The 16,961-nt window shown below is 40.2% G+C and overlaps 2 protein-coding genes across 6 annotated transcripts in view; one reads left to right on the forward strand and one right to left on the reverse strand.

Annotated features, from left to right (window-relative positions):
* Positions 1-16,961, forward strand: part of LOC138774382 (centromere protein H-like) — an 89,980-nt gene that overhangs the window by 58,938 nt on the left and 14,081 nt on the right. The window contains exons 2-3 of one of the 4 annotated variants that reach the window (XM_069955177.1): positions 12,509-12,722; positions 14,418-14,558. In XM_069955177.1, the coding sequence (XP_069811278.1) occupies positions 14,521-14,558 (38 nt within the window). In that variant the 5' untranslated portion in view covers positions 12,509-12,722; positions 14,418-14,520. Of the gene's footprint in view, positions 1-12,366; positions 12,774-14,417; positions 14,559-16,961 lie in introns of those variants that run through there. The other 3 variants (XM_069955181.1, XM_069955180.1, XM_069955179.1) reach the window with 3 other exon arrangements.
* Positions 60-12,483, reverse strand: LGALS8 (galectin 8). Of its 2 annotated transcripts, none has more exons than XM_069955176.1 (10): positions 12,315-12,483; positions 9,940-9,990; positions 9,361-9,449; positions 8,338-8,548; positions 7,945-8,064; positions 6,894-6,950; positions 6,773-6,796; positions 3,763-3,851; positions 2,402-2,567; positions 60-1,800 (listed from the first exon to the last, which is right to left on the reverse strand). In XM_069955176.1, the coding sequence occupies exons 2-10, from the start codon at positions 9,985-9,987 to the stop codon at positions 1,651-1,653; spliced, it is 954 nt and encodes a 317-aa protein (XP_069811277.1). In that variant the 5' UTR covers positions 9,988-9,990; positions 12,315-12,483; the 3' UTR covers positions 60-1,650. The 2 variants fall into 2 exon arrangements, with proteins under 2 accessions (XP_069811277.1, XP_069811276.1); XM_069955175.1 differs by having other exon boundaries at positions 61-1,800; positions 12,363-12,483.

Below are 16,961 nucleotides of genomic sequence, written 5' to 3' on the forward strand. Positions count from 1 at the left end.
AAATGTCTCATACAGCAAATTTTCAGAGAGGCTTGTACATTTGAAATATGTTTAATTTTACATACTGCATCAGTTTAGAACTAATTTTTAATGAAAAAAAATTAAACATTTTTAAGTACAAAATTATAAAAATTTCATAGACTTAACACAAAGTAATCAAAAAAAGACAGTATCTGTTATAGGCTATGTTCGCACAATGTATTTTTAATGACAAGAACGGCCATTATTTTAACTTAGAACGACGGCCGTTCTTGTCATAGAGAAATGTGTTGCATTGAAAGTCAATGCAAACAACCGCCGTTGTTAACATAGTGTATTAAACAACAAACGTTGTTTGCTACAGCTGTGGAATTAATTGACATGTCAATTATTTTCAGTCGTTGTAAATTGATTTCAATGCAATTTTTTTTGCAACAACGGCCAATGTACGTACTTTGTGTGAACATATCCATATAGTGTTAAACAAGAAACATTAGAACAATTATGGAAAATATAAGTGAAGTGCAAAAAGAGTTCTCAATGCTGACGATTCTTAAGAACTATACGTTCGCAACAATTATATAACCAGTATATAATATGCCTTAGTTTATAGATGGTATCCCATTCAATCTTTTGGGATCTTATGCCTTGACTCTCACAAATGCAACCCCTGGGCACTTTTCAACGTTCTGTCAATTTGTATATACATGATGACATTAAAAACATAATTATAGCGGACATTTAAAAGATATACTTTCATATAATAATCCCTTTTCTAAAGTAATAATACAGTTTCAGGGTGCATTCACACGTGCAGGATCCACAGCAGATTTGATTCTGCAGATATCAATGTAACTAAATGACTGAACACAGCATCAAATCTGCAGCGGATCCTGTACGTGTGAACGCACCCTAAGAGGTAATTCAGATGGGTGTTGTGTACCAGTGTTTATATTTCACAGATAACACCCAGACAAAAGCAGTAAAGTGCTATCAATCATTCAACAGAAGTGCAAGGGATCTAGGTATTACAGCTAGAATGCGCACAGTCTGCCTGAATGAGGCCTAGCAACACAGGTCTATAGGGAAGGATAGCAGTCCTGTCTGTGGGTTATAACCCAGCATTGTATGAATTGGCTTCCATTTAAAGACAGATATAAGAGGCACTCACCGATTGTAGCAAAAGTTTTCTCTATTCCCAAAACAGGCAATGCACCTGGAGTAGATAACTAAGAGGGTAGCCTGTTATTCATCCACTCCACATGCATTGACTGTTTTGGGAATAAAGAAACATTTTTGTTCCGATCGGTGAGTGCCTCTGATATCTGTCTTTGAATGGAAATTAGTGATGAAACGGTCTAATTATTCTTAAAGAGCACCATCAGTAGCGTAAGGTCAGAAGGACGCTGCCTTCATTAGTATCTAAGAACAGGTGCCTGGGAGTGCCAAGGCCATGTTGTTGGATAACTGTATGTAATGGACAGTGGTAGCATTTCTAATCATTAATGCTTGTAAGGTAATGCAGTCAAACAAGTTAGCAATTACAGTTGATTTTGGACAGGATATGTCCATTGGAAAATAAAGAGTCTTTAAATTAATGTAATGTAAAGGTTGTACAGTGGATCACAGGGTCAGAGGAAGAGTTTAATGAAAATGATGTCATACAGTTGACTACCAGACCCTGATGTCATGTAGCCGAATATCTCCATTAATGGATATCTCGTTGATCTTGGCCAAGTCTTTGAATCGGTGCTTATACTCCAAAATATGCTGCCCATTAACGGCAACCTTATACTGGTGGGCATCACAGTAAATGAGGAGCTACAAAAAAAAAACAAAAAAACAGTGTGATTATATATGAACATGCATGACTGGACAACAACAATATACCTAATCCTATTGAGGAATTACTATATAGAAATTGTGCACTAACTATGTGACCATTATGCCTGCAAAGACAGGTGTCCTAATATCAAGCTGCCTCTCATTACAGTCACAGTATTTCCCTGGAGTTACCTCTAGCGGGAGGTAAATGCAAACATTTGTTTTTCACAGCTGTGAATCCAGCAAACAGTCCCAAGTCCAGTTTTCAGCTGTGAGAGTATATGACTGTATCCAGACTAGGCAATGTTCTGTAAACTAACCAGTCTACACTACAGAGTTTATTTAAGCTTTACAAGGACAGAAAAGAATGTACACCTTTGCTGATGATTTTTAGTTTAGAGAGCATTGCCTACATTGGATATAATTGTATCAACCTCTCCACTGTGAGTAAAACTAGGTCTTCAGTGACGTCACTCAACTCTGTTGATGGTCTGCCAGCTCAGCCAATCAGTGACTGGGGCGGCACAATGCTGCAGTCACTGATTGGCTGAGCAGGCAATCCATCAGCCAGGTCATACATTCCATAATATTGACCAACCTCAAAATACATATCTGGAAAGAAGGGGAATTCGCGCAGATGCCGTTCTTCCTCTCCCCAACTATCGAACAAGTAAGTGTTCCTCACAAACACCTTTCCCTTCATGCGTGGATTTAAGTGCAAAGCAATATCTTTGGAGCCACTAGGCTTAAGATCAATGGCAAACCTGTTAACATTGAAACAAAAGAAACATGAAAATATGTAAAGAAAAAAAAAATTGTTTACATCTGAAATGTAATGGCAGCAAATGCTACAAAACTACGGCATCTGGCAACGATGGTGGATGCTCACCTGGATATGACACACAACCAGAATGATGTAACAGGTATGGCTCTGATCATGCTGGTCCATAGCCTAATTACTCACCTCTTCAGGATCCAGGATAGGCGCTAAGTTTCTGACTAGTGGGGTCAAAATGCTGGGACCCCCCCACCGATCATGAGAACAGGGAGCCCTCAACTATCTTTGGCAGTCACATAGAGAATAAATAGAGTGAAAGCCAAGAATTAAAGAGCAAGACCCCACCTCTCATGCCCGGCAGTCTTTACCCCTACCAATCCAAAATGTGTCACCCTTTACGGACAATGGGGGAGATTTATCAAACATGGTGTAAAGTGAAACTGGCTCAGTTGCCCCTAGGAACCAATCAGATTCCACCTTTCATTTCTCACAGACTCTTTGGGAAATAAAATGTGGAATCTGATTGCAACTGAGCCAGTTTCACTTTAAACCATGTTTAATAAATCTCCCCCAATATGTTTTAATCATAGGATAATCCTTTTGAGGATCCGCAATTTTCTACTAGGTTCACACTGCGTTGTTGCAATCTTTTTTTTTTTCATCCGTTTTTTTGGCAAAAAACTGATGCATTTGTGTGCATGCGTTTTAATCCGTTTTTCCATTGTAAAAAAAAAAAAAAGGATCAAAACGGATCTGTTTTTTTTTTAACGGACACAAAAGTAGTGTCATCTACGTTTTTGTGTCCGTCAAAAAAAACAAAACAAAAAAAAGGATCTGTTTTGATCTGGGTTTTTTTACAATGGAAGTCAATGGAAAAACGGATTGCAAAAACGCAGTGTGAACTTAACCTTATGTGGTATTTGCTTTCCTACAATGATCAAACTCATCTATAATAAAACCTATGCTTCCTATCGTCTTCAGATTATTTTGATGTATAATATGGCCTAAATAAGGGAAGGGGGTTGTTACAACTAATTTATTTTGTGTTATTTTTCTTTCTTTTTTAACCTGGTTGCTAGGATAAATACAGCACTACCATGTTGGCAAATGCTCAGATAGCAGTTCTCTAATGTAACAAGACTCTCACAACCAGAACAGATAAAAATAAGCAAATCATTTACATTTTGGCACTTTTGTTTACTTCACCCTTGACAAGCACAGTTCTTCCGGGGCCCAGAGCACTAGGAAGGTTTGCTGTGTAAGGCAGTTCCTGAAAAAAGAATCATAAAATACCAGCAAATCACTTTTACGCATGAACAAACCCCCCTAAATACTTTGTTAACATGTCCGCCTGTTCGGTGATCATATGCTGGGCATTCTAATGTGCACTGGACTGTACCGTAACAATGTCACCTATTCTAAGAACACCTGTGACAAAATACAGAAGCTTCAGTAGGTAATGTACTACGGTAAGGGCTTATTCACACTTTAATTGGAAAACATAAATGCACAATATGGATTATTTAGATTTTTTTTAGTTAAAGGAGAAGTCCGGGGAAAATTTTTATTAAAGTATTGTATCGCCCCCAAAAAGTTATACAAATCACCAATATACACTTATTACGGGAAACGCTTATAAAGCGCTTTATTTCTCTGCACTTACTACTGCATCAAGGCTTCATTTCCTGGATAAAATGGTGATGTCACGACCCGACTCCCAGAGCTGTGCGGGCTGTGGCTGCTGGAGAGGATGATGGCAGGGGGACACTGAGGGACACAGGGCACTGGAGGGACACTGAGCATCCCTCTGCCATCATCCTCTCCAGCAGCCACAGCCCTCACAGCTCTGGGAGTCGGGTCGTGACATCACCATTTTATCAAGGAAGTGACATCACCATTTTATCAAGGAAGTGAAGCCTTGATGCAGTAGTAAGTGCAGTGAAAAAAGCGCTTAATGTGCATTTCCCGTAATAAGTGTATATTGGTGATTTGTATTTTTGGGGGGCAATACAATACTTTAATAAAAATTTTCGCCTGACTTCTCCTTTAATCCCATTTTTGATTCTATATTGTATCCATATTTTTCGTCAGAGAAAACCAGACCCACCTACAAAGAGTCCTATTCATGTATTGTAGAAGAACAGGCACTCACCAATAGTGTACATATCTTTCTTATTTCATTGTGGCGCAAGCAAGTACAGAATTGCTTAGGTGAGCTTGGATGGGTGGGCTTAGTGGCATGCAAAACAGCTGTCACTGAGTGTCCTAACATCTATGCCCGCCTAAACCATTGTGTACCTGCTTGCACCACTATGAAATAAAGAAGATACATACACTATTGCTTTAAAGCGACTCTGTACCCACAATCTGCCCCCCCCAAACCACTTATACCTTCGGATAGCTGCTTTTAATCCAAGATCTGTCCTTGGGTCCGTTCGGCAGGTGATGCAGTTATTGTCCTAAAAAACAACTATGGGCGTGGCTTAGAATATCTGTGCCCTAACTTTGCACAACCCCTCCGTCCCTCGTCCCCACCCTCTTCATCATTAGGAATGCCACTGAATCATTTTCTCCCGTCTGAACATTGCACAGGTGCCTTAACGGTCCAGACCATGTGCCGACCTGACACAGATGGGGAACAGGAGACAATCTGCCTGAAGCATTCCTAATGATGAAGAGGGTGGGGAGAAGGAACAGAGAGGGACAGAGAGGGTGTGCCAGCCTAATGCATACACAATCTAGGCCACGCCCATTGGGCACGGGGCTGCAAGTTTAGAAGTTGTTTTCCAGGACAATAACTGCATCACCTGCCAAACGGACCCCAGGACAGATCTTGGATTAAAAGCAGCTATCCGAAGGTTTGGGGGGGGGGGGGCGCAGAGTCGCTTTAAGTATTTCCAATGTGTGCATTAATACACTAGTGTATAATTATATAAAAAAGCAAAGGTGAATAAAAGCATTTAAATATATTGCCCCCAGAGATGAGCTAATCAGTGTGGCACAAATATCACTCAAAAATTCAGATTAATCTTAGCTGAGCCGCACAATACCTAACCTTCAGGAGCGGGACGGAATGTCGAGGCCTGCCTTTTAAAGCAACTCTGTACTCACAATCTGCCCCTCAAACTGCTTTTACAGTCAGATAGCTGCTTTTAATCCAAGATCTGTCCTGGGGTCAGTTCAGCAGTTAATGCAGTTATTATCCTAAAAAACAACTTTTAAATTTGCAGCCCTGTATCAAACTGGTGTGGCCTAGAGTGCCTATGCCCTAGGCCTGCGTAGCCCCTCCATTCCTCCTCCCTGCCCTCTTCACCATTAGCAATGCAATTTATCCTAATCATCACTTGTCTGAATACTGAACATTTGTTGGATCGTTAAGGCTCATGTGCACTGTTCAGACTAGTCATGTATAAGAGAAATCCTGCCCAGGGGTATTACTAATGATGAAGAGGGTGGGGAGGAAGGACAGAGGAGCGTTGCAGGCCTAGGGCACATACATTCTAGCCCAGTGCTTCTCAATTCCAGTCCTCAGTCCTCACCAACAGGTCATGTTTTGAGGATTTCCTTAGTATTGCACAGGTGATATAATTATACTCAGTGCACCAGGTATTCTCACAGGTGTCCTTTGTATGGGATATCCTCAAAACATGACCTGTTGGTGAGGCCTGAGGACTGGAATTGAGAAGCACTGTTCTAGCCAATTTGACACAGGGCTGCAAGTTTAAAAGTTATTTTTTAGGACAATAACTGCATCACCTGCCAAACGGACCCCAGGCCAGATCTTGGAATAAAAGCCACTATCCGAAGGTACAATCGGTTTGGGGGGTAGATTGTGGGTACAAAGTCGCTTTAACAGAAGTCCCTGCTAATGTAGGAATCCAAACTGCCCTTCAAATCATATCTAATAGACAATTCAAGCAGATTCTCCCAAAACAAATTTCAAGAGATATGCTCATCTCTATATAAAAAAAGGCTCATAAGCACTCTGGAGATTAAAACAACAGGGTCAGCAATGAAAGTCGCACATTTCCTGTCAATTTCACTTCTATACTTGACACCAAGATGCTGGATATCGAGATGCTCCTGCATATGTCCTAACATGTATAAGGTGTATGTGCAGCTGTAACCCACGTCCATCTATTCACCTTAGTGTACATGTGCAAAATGGAAAACACAAGAAAGAATACTCACAAACATCAAGCTCTCCAGTGATACCTGGTTGTAAAGTAAAGGGAGAAAAAGAGCCACTTTATAAGCTGAATACATATGCGGCATTATTTATTTGATAATAAAATTAGCTAAGGAAACATACCTGAGTGGAATTAATGGAACTAAGTGCAAGAGATGTTGATTGTGAATCACCCTGTGTCTAAGAAAGAGACGTAAACTATTAGACAATAAACAAGTCTGAAAAAGAACTTTTTTTTTTTTTTTTTTTTAGAATTTTGCTATGAGGAACAACTACAGATCCTACCAACAACAATTCATTTTAATGGCGGTACATTGTTTAGGCTGTGTTCACACTGTGTGCTATACTTTTACTTATAATGAATACCATTTATAGACCTTTCCCTATATTTTGCTAACTTCCACCATTTATCAACATCATCCTCTATTAACATATAAATGTATTTGACTGACTAAATTATAGACATTTTATATTTACACATGTTTTGCTTGGTCAGATATTTGCTAAAAGACAGCTTGAAGACACAGACATTTTTTGGCCCTAAAGAATTTTTTTTAACCTCTCAGCGATCTGACGTTAACGTATGTCTCTGTATTGATGGAATAAAACTCCAGTTTTTATTGAACCAATGCAGAAGAAAGTACAGCATTTGAATACTGGTGGCTAAAGAAGTTGGATGCAACCCTGGAAAACATGGATATAGCTTATTGCCTATGGCTTTATTCATGCTTTCAAGGCAGCCTTAGGGTGGGTTCAGACTGAGGAATTCTCACGGAAAATGTCTGCGGAATTCCGTCAGATGTCCGCCCGCACATCTGGGCGCCTTTCCGCCGGCCCAATAGACACCATTCTATGGGCCAGCGTATTCCTCTATACGCTGAAAGAAGTGTCATGTCACTTCTTTCAGCGGATCGCGGAATACGCCGGCCCATAGAATGGTGTCTATGGAGCCGGCGGAAAAGTGCGTGCCCGTGTGGGCGGACATTTTCCGTGAGAATTCCTCAGTCTGAACCCACCCTTAGAGCTGCATCCAACTTCTGCAGCCACCGGATATCTATAGCAACACGCTCCGGTTAGCTCATCTCTAATAATTAGTGTGTAATTCTTTAAGGATTTGTTTGTTTGTCAGCAATCTGTTGGTGCGATATAAATAAACATTGTTATTATGACTTACTGTGTGATGAGCAAATCCAATTGTGGTAATTTTGACCATTCCAGATATACCAAGAGAATCAATTCTTTCCAGATTGATTCTGTGTTGGTAAGTCAGCAAGTGCTTTCCATTTGAAGACACCTTGAACAAATAAAGACAATTAACAAAACACAGATAATAAATGTAATAAAAAAAGTAGTGAAGAGGGCTGCATCCATCTTCTCAATGCAGTGGGCATCAACGGCCATGTGTTCAGATTTGCGTAAACCCGGATTTACTGTAAGTTTGCGCTCATCTCCAATAAGTAATACAACAATATGGAAAATGGCTACGGCAGAACTGACCTGAACAAAGCTACAACATCAAAGTTCATTCTAGCCGTGTCTACAGGAGAAAAATAGGACAAGAACTCACCTGAAATTTATTTTGTAAAACAAGAAATATGACTTCAAATGGCTTTCCCTTCTTGAAAGGCATCTCCCATGTTTTTTCTTCTGAACCCCATGTTTCGTTTTGGAGAGTGTTGCAGATTATTACCCCAGAACCTTTAAATCGTGGGTTGAAATGAAAAGCCACATCAGAACGGGGATTCTGACTGCTCCCACACTGGAAGTCTATCTGAAATCTATAAAGGAAACATTTGAAAAGATATATTAAATAGGAACTCTGACATCAGGTGGAAAAAAATAAAAATAAATTATATATATATATTTTGCAGAAGCATATATTATTGCTTATCAGTTTAGTAATTCAGAAACTACCCCATATCTGCTGAAATTGTACCTCCTTCCCTACATTATATGGCAGATCTAGATGGTGCATTTCATAAAAATACAAAAGCTGGAACCGTAGATATTACATTTAGATTTACAGATTTCTGTCCAAGATTCTATGAAATCCTGGTTTATCACAGTGCTTTATGGTTTTTGCCACGGCAGATAAAGAAACTTTTAACGTTATTGCAGTGATGGACTGGTTTTGTTTATATCGACCTCTTTTCATACTATGGGCTACAACTGGTGTAAATCAGATTTGAGGAAACTGTCCGGACTCACCTGACTCACTGACCTGAACGCTCGGCATTTGATTCCTGACGTCTAGAGAAGTTGCCAAATCTGGACTACTAGCTGAACGCTAGCTACAACCAGAAGCGGTTGAAGGGTATCTAAAGCTTGCAAAACTTCTGACATGTTATAGCAACACACCAGCTGGAGGGCCTGAGTTTGACACCTATGATATATGGGATCCCACCTCAACTTTAGTCAAATGCTGTAACAGGACACATTTACAAGGGGCAATTTCTTTTCTTAAATGATCATAAAAACCGAAATGACAGCAGCCATTAAGCATGATGAAGGCGTCTTATAAAATAGAAGTAAATGGTAAGCACTTATTTATGATTTCTGAATAAGAGATAAAAATGATGTCTACAAATACCTGTCTGCATTAGGAATTACAGAACCATGGACAACCACCATGGTTCCAGGTTCCAAGCCTCCAAAGATTGTGCCAACATATGGGATGAACTGTAAAAAATATTATACCTGTTATTACAGAAAACCTTTTCCCAGAGTCCCAGTGAGAAAGAAGAGTCAGCGACACTCAACCAAAAGCGGCAGACCCTTACTGTGCTGCTTCCATCAACGTTGTGTCTAGTACATCAGGTAGAATAAAGATAAGGTGCAATACCAGACCCTGCCACACGGAGAGTTCTGTGTTGGTTACTACAGAGAAGGGGCCATATTGCCCGGGGGGATCGAAAACATCAGATCATAAGCTAACCATACACCACCTATGGTGGGGACCGGAGCGATTATCCACTGGTGAGGAAACAATAATATCCTAAGTATAGGCCACAAATGTTACACCCCAGAAACCCGCTTTGCAGTACTGTATAAGCTCCTGTAGACCCACAGTTACTAGCTGCTTAACTTTCAGAAGACTTTAACTATTGCAGGCATGGCCACACGAGAGTATCAAAAACAGAATATATTTTGATTTTAAAGTAGTCATTACCGGATCCAATATAGTCCGATGAAGTCCATCTCGAGACATGTCTTCCATTAACTATAGAAAGACAAAAAAATAAAAATAATATATATATATATATATATATTAATAAATCAACGTTTAATGTTTCCATTTGGGGCCCTTTTACAATTTTCTCTAAAAACAAGTAAAGCAAGCACATATTCCGGACACCATGCTGGAAGCCAGACGAACCCCATTAAAGTCTATAGGGTCCATCAATCTCTGAGCAATGGATCCAGGTTTTTTTTTTGTTCTCCTGCTCCAATGATGAAGCACATGAATAGAAATAATATGGAGCCTTCGACACAGTTGAGAACATAGCCTGAAGTTCCTGAGTATTAATTTCATAATTAAAGGGAACATATCACCTATATTTTCTTTTACTGATTAGACTCTGATACTAAAACTTGTTCTTTTATTCTAATTTGTTTCTATTTTCTGATTGTAAATTTTTTAATTTTACTTTTGTACATGTTATGGGGGCTGCTATCTTGAGTTGTTTTTAACAGCATTAAGTGACATGCTTTACAGCAAGACTCATGGACATAGATGACAATGGACAGACTGTTCCCTTGAGATGAATGTAAAACATTTCTGAGGGTGCTCTGTGACCTTTGAATGGGTCATTCTGTAGGGAGCTGCTATTATCTCTATCTACTGGTGTCACAAGTTGCTGCAATGCTGTACAGATCAGGAAGGCTGCATTCACACGTCCGTGAAACACAGATGACACAAATGTTGAATGCAAGTCCTGGACTGTTTCCCTGGACGGTATGATGTATCAACATCATGCTGGGAGAATGGAACCTCCTTGAATTGCTGCGGCACTGTAGTGACAAAGCCGCGCAACTTTTCAGGTGTGGTTTGCAATTAAAGAGAATCAATCACAACTACATCACTGTTAGCAGCTCCTAATAGAGCTGCTACAGCATTCTCTTAACATACAATGTAGCTGAAAATGTTGTTGTATTCCGGCGTGCGCTGCAGGGAGATAAGTGGGAACTAGTCATTTGGGCGGAGTTGGCCTGTAACTAGTCATAGCTCTCTACCTGTCACAGCACTCTGCAGGTATGATTGACAGGCAGATAGGCTTCTAACAGGCCTCTTTGCCTGTCAATCATCCCTGCAGAGCGCGCCGACAGGCAGACAGCCGTGACTAGCTATGGGCCAGCTCCACACAAATGACTAGTTCCTGCCTCTCTCCCTGCAGCGCCGGAGTGAAACAGCATTTTCTCCTACATACCCCCTAGGAGGACAGCACACAAAGTATGGTAAGAGAACGCTTTAGCCCCTCTATTAGGAGCTGCTAACAGCATTATAGTTGTGATTGGTTGCCTTTAAGCTCCATTCACTTCAATGGAAAGTTGCCAAACCCCCACCCAAACTGCCCCTCCCCCTTAATGTGACAATCAAAGATCATATATCTTATTCAAAAGAGTAATATATTTCCTGTACCCCATTGTTGGGTCACTGTAAGCTGTACAAGGGAATAGATGACAGTAGAGATCTATCTTTCTGTTCTCACTTACATTTAACCTGCCTCCACGCTGAGTGCAGCATATACAGTAACGGATATATGTACCGTAGATTATAAGCACTTAAAACGCACCCACATAAAAAATGCAGCATGTTAACCCTACAAAAATGCAGCATGGGAGTATTCACACCAATGACAACATGCTTACATATCTAAAGAGCTTTGGGCGGACGGCGGAATTCGACGGTAAATATCATAGACTCTTCAAGTGGTGGAATCCACTTGAAGTCTGTGCGCAGATTCTGTAGTGTGAATGTATGCCAAGGATACTTATCATTAAAAAAAAAAATAACCAATCACCACCAATCACTAAAAGGAGCAGGCAGAAGAGCTCAGCTGAGTGTTGTGCCCCTTGACTCTCGACTGGCACTAAAATGGGCACAGACCATGTACAAGCTTAGAGAAATAAAGTCTATAAAGTCTGAACACGAGCGGGTCACGAAATAAGGAGCGTTTCCACCCGTCTCTGCCCCAGACCACCACAGACCTGTCACAATAACTTGTCAAAAGCTTTTTTAACCATAGGCCCCTTTAAGGCTGTCCCCCACATAGGAAGTGACCACTTTTGCACAGTGCTGGTCCACATGCCATGACCCACACCCAACCAAAGAGCAGAAATGGCGTAAAAGTTCAAAACCCTGGTCAATGTGTAATCATAGTAATAGTGTAAACTTACAGAATATTAATACATCAGGATACACTCATTCCCACCTTATATATTAGCCTCATGTTTACACTTATCTAATCATAATACACCCAGGAGCTGACACCACACAGAATAGATTATATATAGGCAAGAAGCTATATCACACAGCACACTGACCAGGTACACACATCACGTGACACCATACAGACCACCCTTAGTCTTCACCTTGTAGTGCTGTAACGTAACAGCTCGCAGTTTCCGTGTCCAGCAGCAGTCACGAGTGGGAGGTTTGTGCACCGCCCATTGCTGAGTCCCTGCCCAGCCTCTCAGCCACTATTTACTCTCCGTGATATAATTATTTATTTATCTAGGTAATGACATAGAGAACGCGTCATGTGTTCTGAGGGAAAACCTGTCTCCACCTCAGTGACTGGAAAATAAGCAAGCGGCCATATTTGTGAAGTCCACCCACCATTCTTTGTCTAGCACGAGCGCTAAGAAAATGGCTGCTAGGATGCGGACATGATTATTCCTGTCCACAGATCAACAGAACTGAAACTGAAATTTCAGATCCCCAGGCTGCGGGTGAGTGACGTAATGTGTGGGAAATCAAGACTATGCCTATGCTTGTGTACAGTATGTACATCACACCTTATCCTCACCTATGTATATATGCTTACATTTTATATACATATAAAATATAAGAGCATTTTTAAAATTATTTTTTTATTTTAATAATTTGGGATTTTTATTTTCTATGCCTATATATGTGTGCTTTCACTATTGGGTCTTCCTTCCCTGATATTTTCCCACTACTTAGTAAGTACCTGATCAGGGGTATCTATAGGCAGTGTTCACACATTCACACCGATCAGCTTGTCACCCCTTATATTATCTTTATAGTGAATGAGTTTTTTTTCAAGGTCCTGTAACCCCCCCCCCCCCCAAGGGAAAATCACACAGGGCAGCTTTTTGTTTGTTTTTTTAAGGGTGCGTGCACGCTACTGAATTCCAGCATAAGACCCGCGGCGGATTCCGTCGCTCGCACTTGAACGTGGCGGCGCACATCTCCACCCATGCCATAGACACTATTCTATGCTCAGGCGGATTCCGCATTCCGCCGAAAGAAGTGACATGTCAATTCTTTCCGCGGAATGCGTAATCCACCCCTGCATAGACTAGTGTCTATGGCACGAGCAGAGATGTGTGCCGCCGCATGTGGGTATGGGTGACGGAATCCGCCGCTGGTCAAACGCGGGAATTGTAGATGTAGAGATGTAGAAGTCCTCCCTTTATATTTTCCATTTTAATTTGAATAATCAATCTGCTGTCCGCCCAAAGAATTGACATGTAGAGACGGTGGAATGAGCTTCAGATTATTATTGGGTCTATGGGACAGGTGGAGTTGCAAGCGGAGATCGCCGCGTGGACTCCGCTTGAAATTTCCACCCAAGTTCCTGAGTGTGCACATACCCTTACATTGCAAAATCTATCTACATCTAGGTTATGTTGCCACACAGTATTTTTGCTCAGTATTTTGTTCAGTATTTTGTCCAAAACCAGGAGTGGATTGAAAACACAGAAACGCAATGTTCACACACTGTTATAATTGAGTGGATGGCCGCCATTTAATGGAAAATAACGTCCGTTGTTTAAATATAGCAATTATTTGCCATTAAATGGCGTCCATCCAATCAATTTCAACAATGGTTTTGGTAGCAAAATTCTGACCAAAAATACTGTGTGGGAACATAACCCTAGGCTGTGTGTGTCCCCATAATGGAATGGGATCTAATCTTTGTTGCTAAATCTGTGATTTGAGTTGAAGGCAGAAATAAAGTACAATCTGAATGGCTGATTCCTAACTAGTGGGAGGGGGTCAGGATGTTATAAAGAAGGGTGGAACAGCTTTGAGCAGGGACTGTGCAGTGTTCACAACTAAGCTTCTTGGTGGATCATGTCCTCTAAAAAGAAGACAGCAAAAAACAACGAAAAGAGGTCAGGATCAAGTAATAAGTGGTTAGTATCTACCGATATAAGCAGTTGTCTCATCCACCTCCTATCTGTGAATCTGCTAAGAAAAGGGGCAGCAAAGAGGGCATCAGGAGAATATAGCCTCGTATTAGTCAAGATGATCTTGGCTCACAGAAGTGACAATATAAATGTCAAACAAAAAAAAGTGACCAAATATGAAACTTTCTGCACGTGTGTAAGATTAAATCTAATAACTTGGGCGGATTGAAAGCTTCAAAATAAAACGTTTGTCTTTTGTCGTTGCAGGGAGCATGTGCCAGAATTGTTTGTCCAGCTGCGTAACACAAGTGTCAGATGCCTAGAAAGCAGCCTTTCCTGTACTCAGAGAGGACATGAAAATCCCCTTAAAATGGAGAAGACTGCTAAATCCTGTACGCAGTTGATCCGGTGGGCTATAATACTGTTCTGTATCTGATAAATGTGCTGCTTGTATGTTTATAAAGCCCATAGTAAAGGGGATAAAGTTAGTCTGAGCTTTTCCAACTGTTCACATTACTCCTATTGCAGCTTTATGGGCTGTGTTCCTGTACGTGTGGGCAAAGGGAGGATTTGATAAAAAATGGCCACAATTCCTGTATTAGCCAGCAGGTGGCATCCTTCACAGAAAAAAAGGGGACACTACAGCTATCTGTGTGTCAGTCTGTATGTGAACATCTGGGGAGGGGAGGCGGATTATCACGACTAAATAAATGTAAATCCAAGCCCCATGCCAGTCTGCCACACGGCAAGCTCAGGAATATACACCAGTTCTAGGGCAGGCATAGATTTTCACCATGCTCTACACCTGCTTTCAGGATTAAACCAGGTTTTTTTTAGTTGATATGTTTTGCTGCGATTTTGATGCTATTCTGTTGTGAATTGTGCAATTTTGGTAAAATAATGCTATTTTTGCACTCAATTCAAGCAATAGTGGCAAAAATGCAATTTTGCAATCCTGCATCTTAAATCCTTATGGCATAGCCTAAAAAAAGGCACATTTTACCATTAATTGTATAGAGTGCAATGGTAAAATATCTGTCAGTGTAACATTCACTTGAATTATGTTCATACTTGTACCAGAAATAATACAGTCTAGTTCAAGGAACTTTTTTTAAAAAATGTTCATCTTTGTCATGTATTTTTGGACATCTAAATCCCAATGTCAGATTTGTAAATAGTATCATGCTTTTACTATAGCCCAAAAAAAAGTCAGAATTATTTTTTTAGAACTTTTTTGAAAAAATTCAATCTAAACAAAAAACACCCGAAAGGCAGATAAACATTTGCTCTGGTTTTGTAAAATAGACTATGTTTGAGGCTAAAAATAAAGACCAAAAACTGTGAGAAGGGGCATGGCTTTAAAATAGGTGTAGGTGTATCTAAAAAAAAAAGTTGTTTTTTTTAATAAGGTTCACACTTTTTGGGTCATTTACATCACAACAAACAAATGGTTTGCAGATTAGAGAATGTAATGGATGAAACACGTCTGAAAAAAAAATAACATTAAAAGGTTGCAAAAACTGCTGAAAAAAGTTCCAAATTCCATAAAATAATCTGAAAGTCTGCCAAAGATTTGAAGCCAAAGCCAGGAACAGACTATAAACAGAGATCAGGTCATAAAGGAAAGCCTGAGATTTCTCCTCTTTTCAGATCCATTCCTGGTTTTGGCTTCAAATCTTTGGCAGATAATCTTTCTGTGTAAATGGGCCCTTATGGTGTGTTTACACAGGCAGATTTATCTGACATATTTTTGAAGCCAAAGCCAGGAACAGACCATAAACAGGGAACGGGTCATAAAGGAAAGACTGAGATTTCTCCTTTTTTCAAATCCATTACTGGTTTTGGCTTCCAAAATCTGTCAGTTGAAGCCAAAGCCAGAAATGGATTTGAAAAGATGAAAAAATCTCAGGCTTTCCTTTATAACCTGATCTCTGTTTATAGACTTTTCCTGGCTTTGGCTTCAAATCTTGGCAGATAATCTTTCTGTGTAAATGGACCATTATGCTTGGTTTACACGGAGCGATAATTCGCCCAATCGTACGATTAACTATTTAGAAGTAACGATTTTTCTTTTATAACGATCAGCGTTTAGAAGGAACAATATATATCGTACAGAAAATTCGTTTTCCGATTGTTTTGCGATCGCTTAAGCCTATCTCGCACATAGGTAAAATCAGTGAACGACTGTTTACACGGAACGATGGGCGAATTTTTTGCGAACAACGATTTAAGAACAAGTTAAAAGATCAAAATGAACAATTTCTCGCTCGTCGTTCGATCATTCGCTGCGTTTACACGTATGATTATCGTTCGAATTTAATCGTTATCGTGGAAATTCGCACGATAATCGTTCGGTGTAAACCCAGCATTAGACTCACACGTCCATAATGCAGCCTGTAATTGCAGACTGCACTACAGCCCATGTACGTGTAATGGGACTGGGATCACTATTCAATATGAAATTGGGCGTTTACACAGATTTTACAGATTTTGGAAGCCAAAGCCAGGAATGGATTTAAAAACAGGAGAAATCTCAGTCTTTTCTTTATGACCTGATCCCTCTTTATAGTCTGTTCCTGGCTTTGGATTCAAAAATCTGTCAGATAAATCTGTGTAAACGGACCATGAAGATCTGTGCGTTGTGGACAAATACCAATGTACATCTGTGGTGCAGTCCGCAGTTACAGGCTGCATTACAGACATGTAAATTATACCTCATTTTGCCTCATTTGTACGCCAGTGTTTTTTTTTTTTGTGTGTTTTTTTTACAGAAATTACGCTAGAATTCTGGGTCAAAAATGCTGCAGCCAC

The sequence above is a fragment of the Dendropsophus ebraccatus genome, chromosome 15 (genome assembly GCF_027789765.1).
Source record: "Dendropsophus ebraccatus isolate aDenEbr1 chromosome 15, aDenEbr1.pat, whole genome shotgun sequence".
Lineage (NCBI taxonomy): Eukaryota > Metazoa > Chordata > Amphibia > Anura > Hylidae > Dendropsophus > Dendropsophus ebraccatus.

Excerpts from the sequence above, each read along its gene's own strand:
- LGALS8 (XM_069955176.1), bottom strand. The coding sequence starts at position 9,987 with ATGGAAGACATGTCTCGAGATGGACTTCATCGGACTATATTGGATCCG. Across the intron at positions 9,450-9,939 it reads ATCGGACTATATTGGATCCG|TTCATCCCATATGTTGGCAC; the intron begins GTAATGACTACT and ends TATTTTTTACAG. Across the intron at positions 2,568-3,762 it reads GTAAACAAAAGTGCCAAAAT|GTTTGCCATTGATCTTAAGC; the intron begins GTAAATGATTTG and ends CAATGTTAACAG.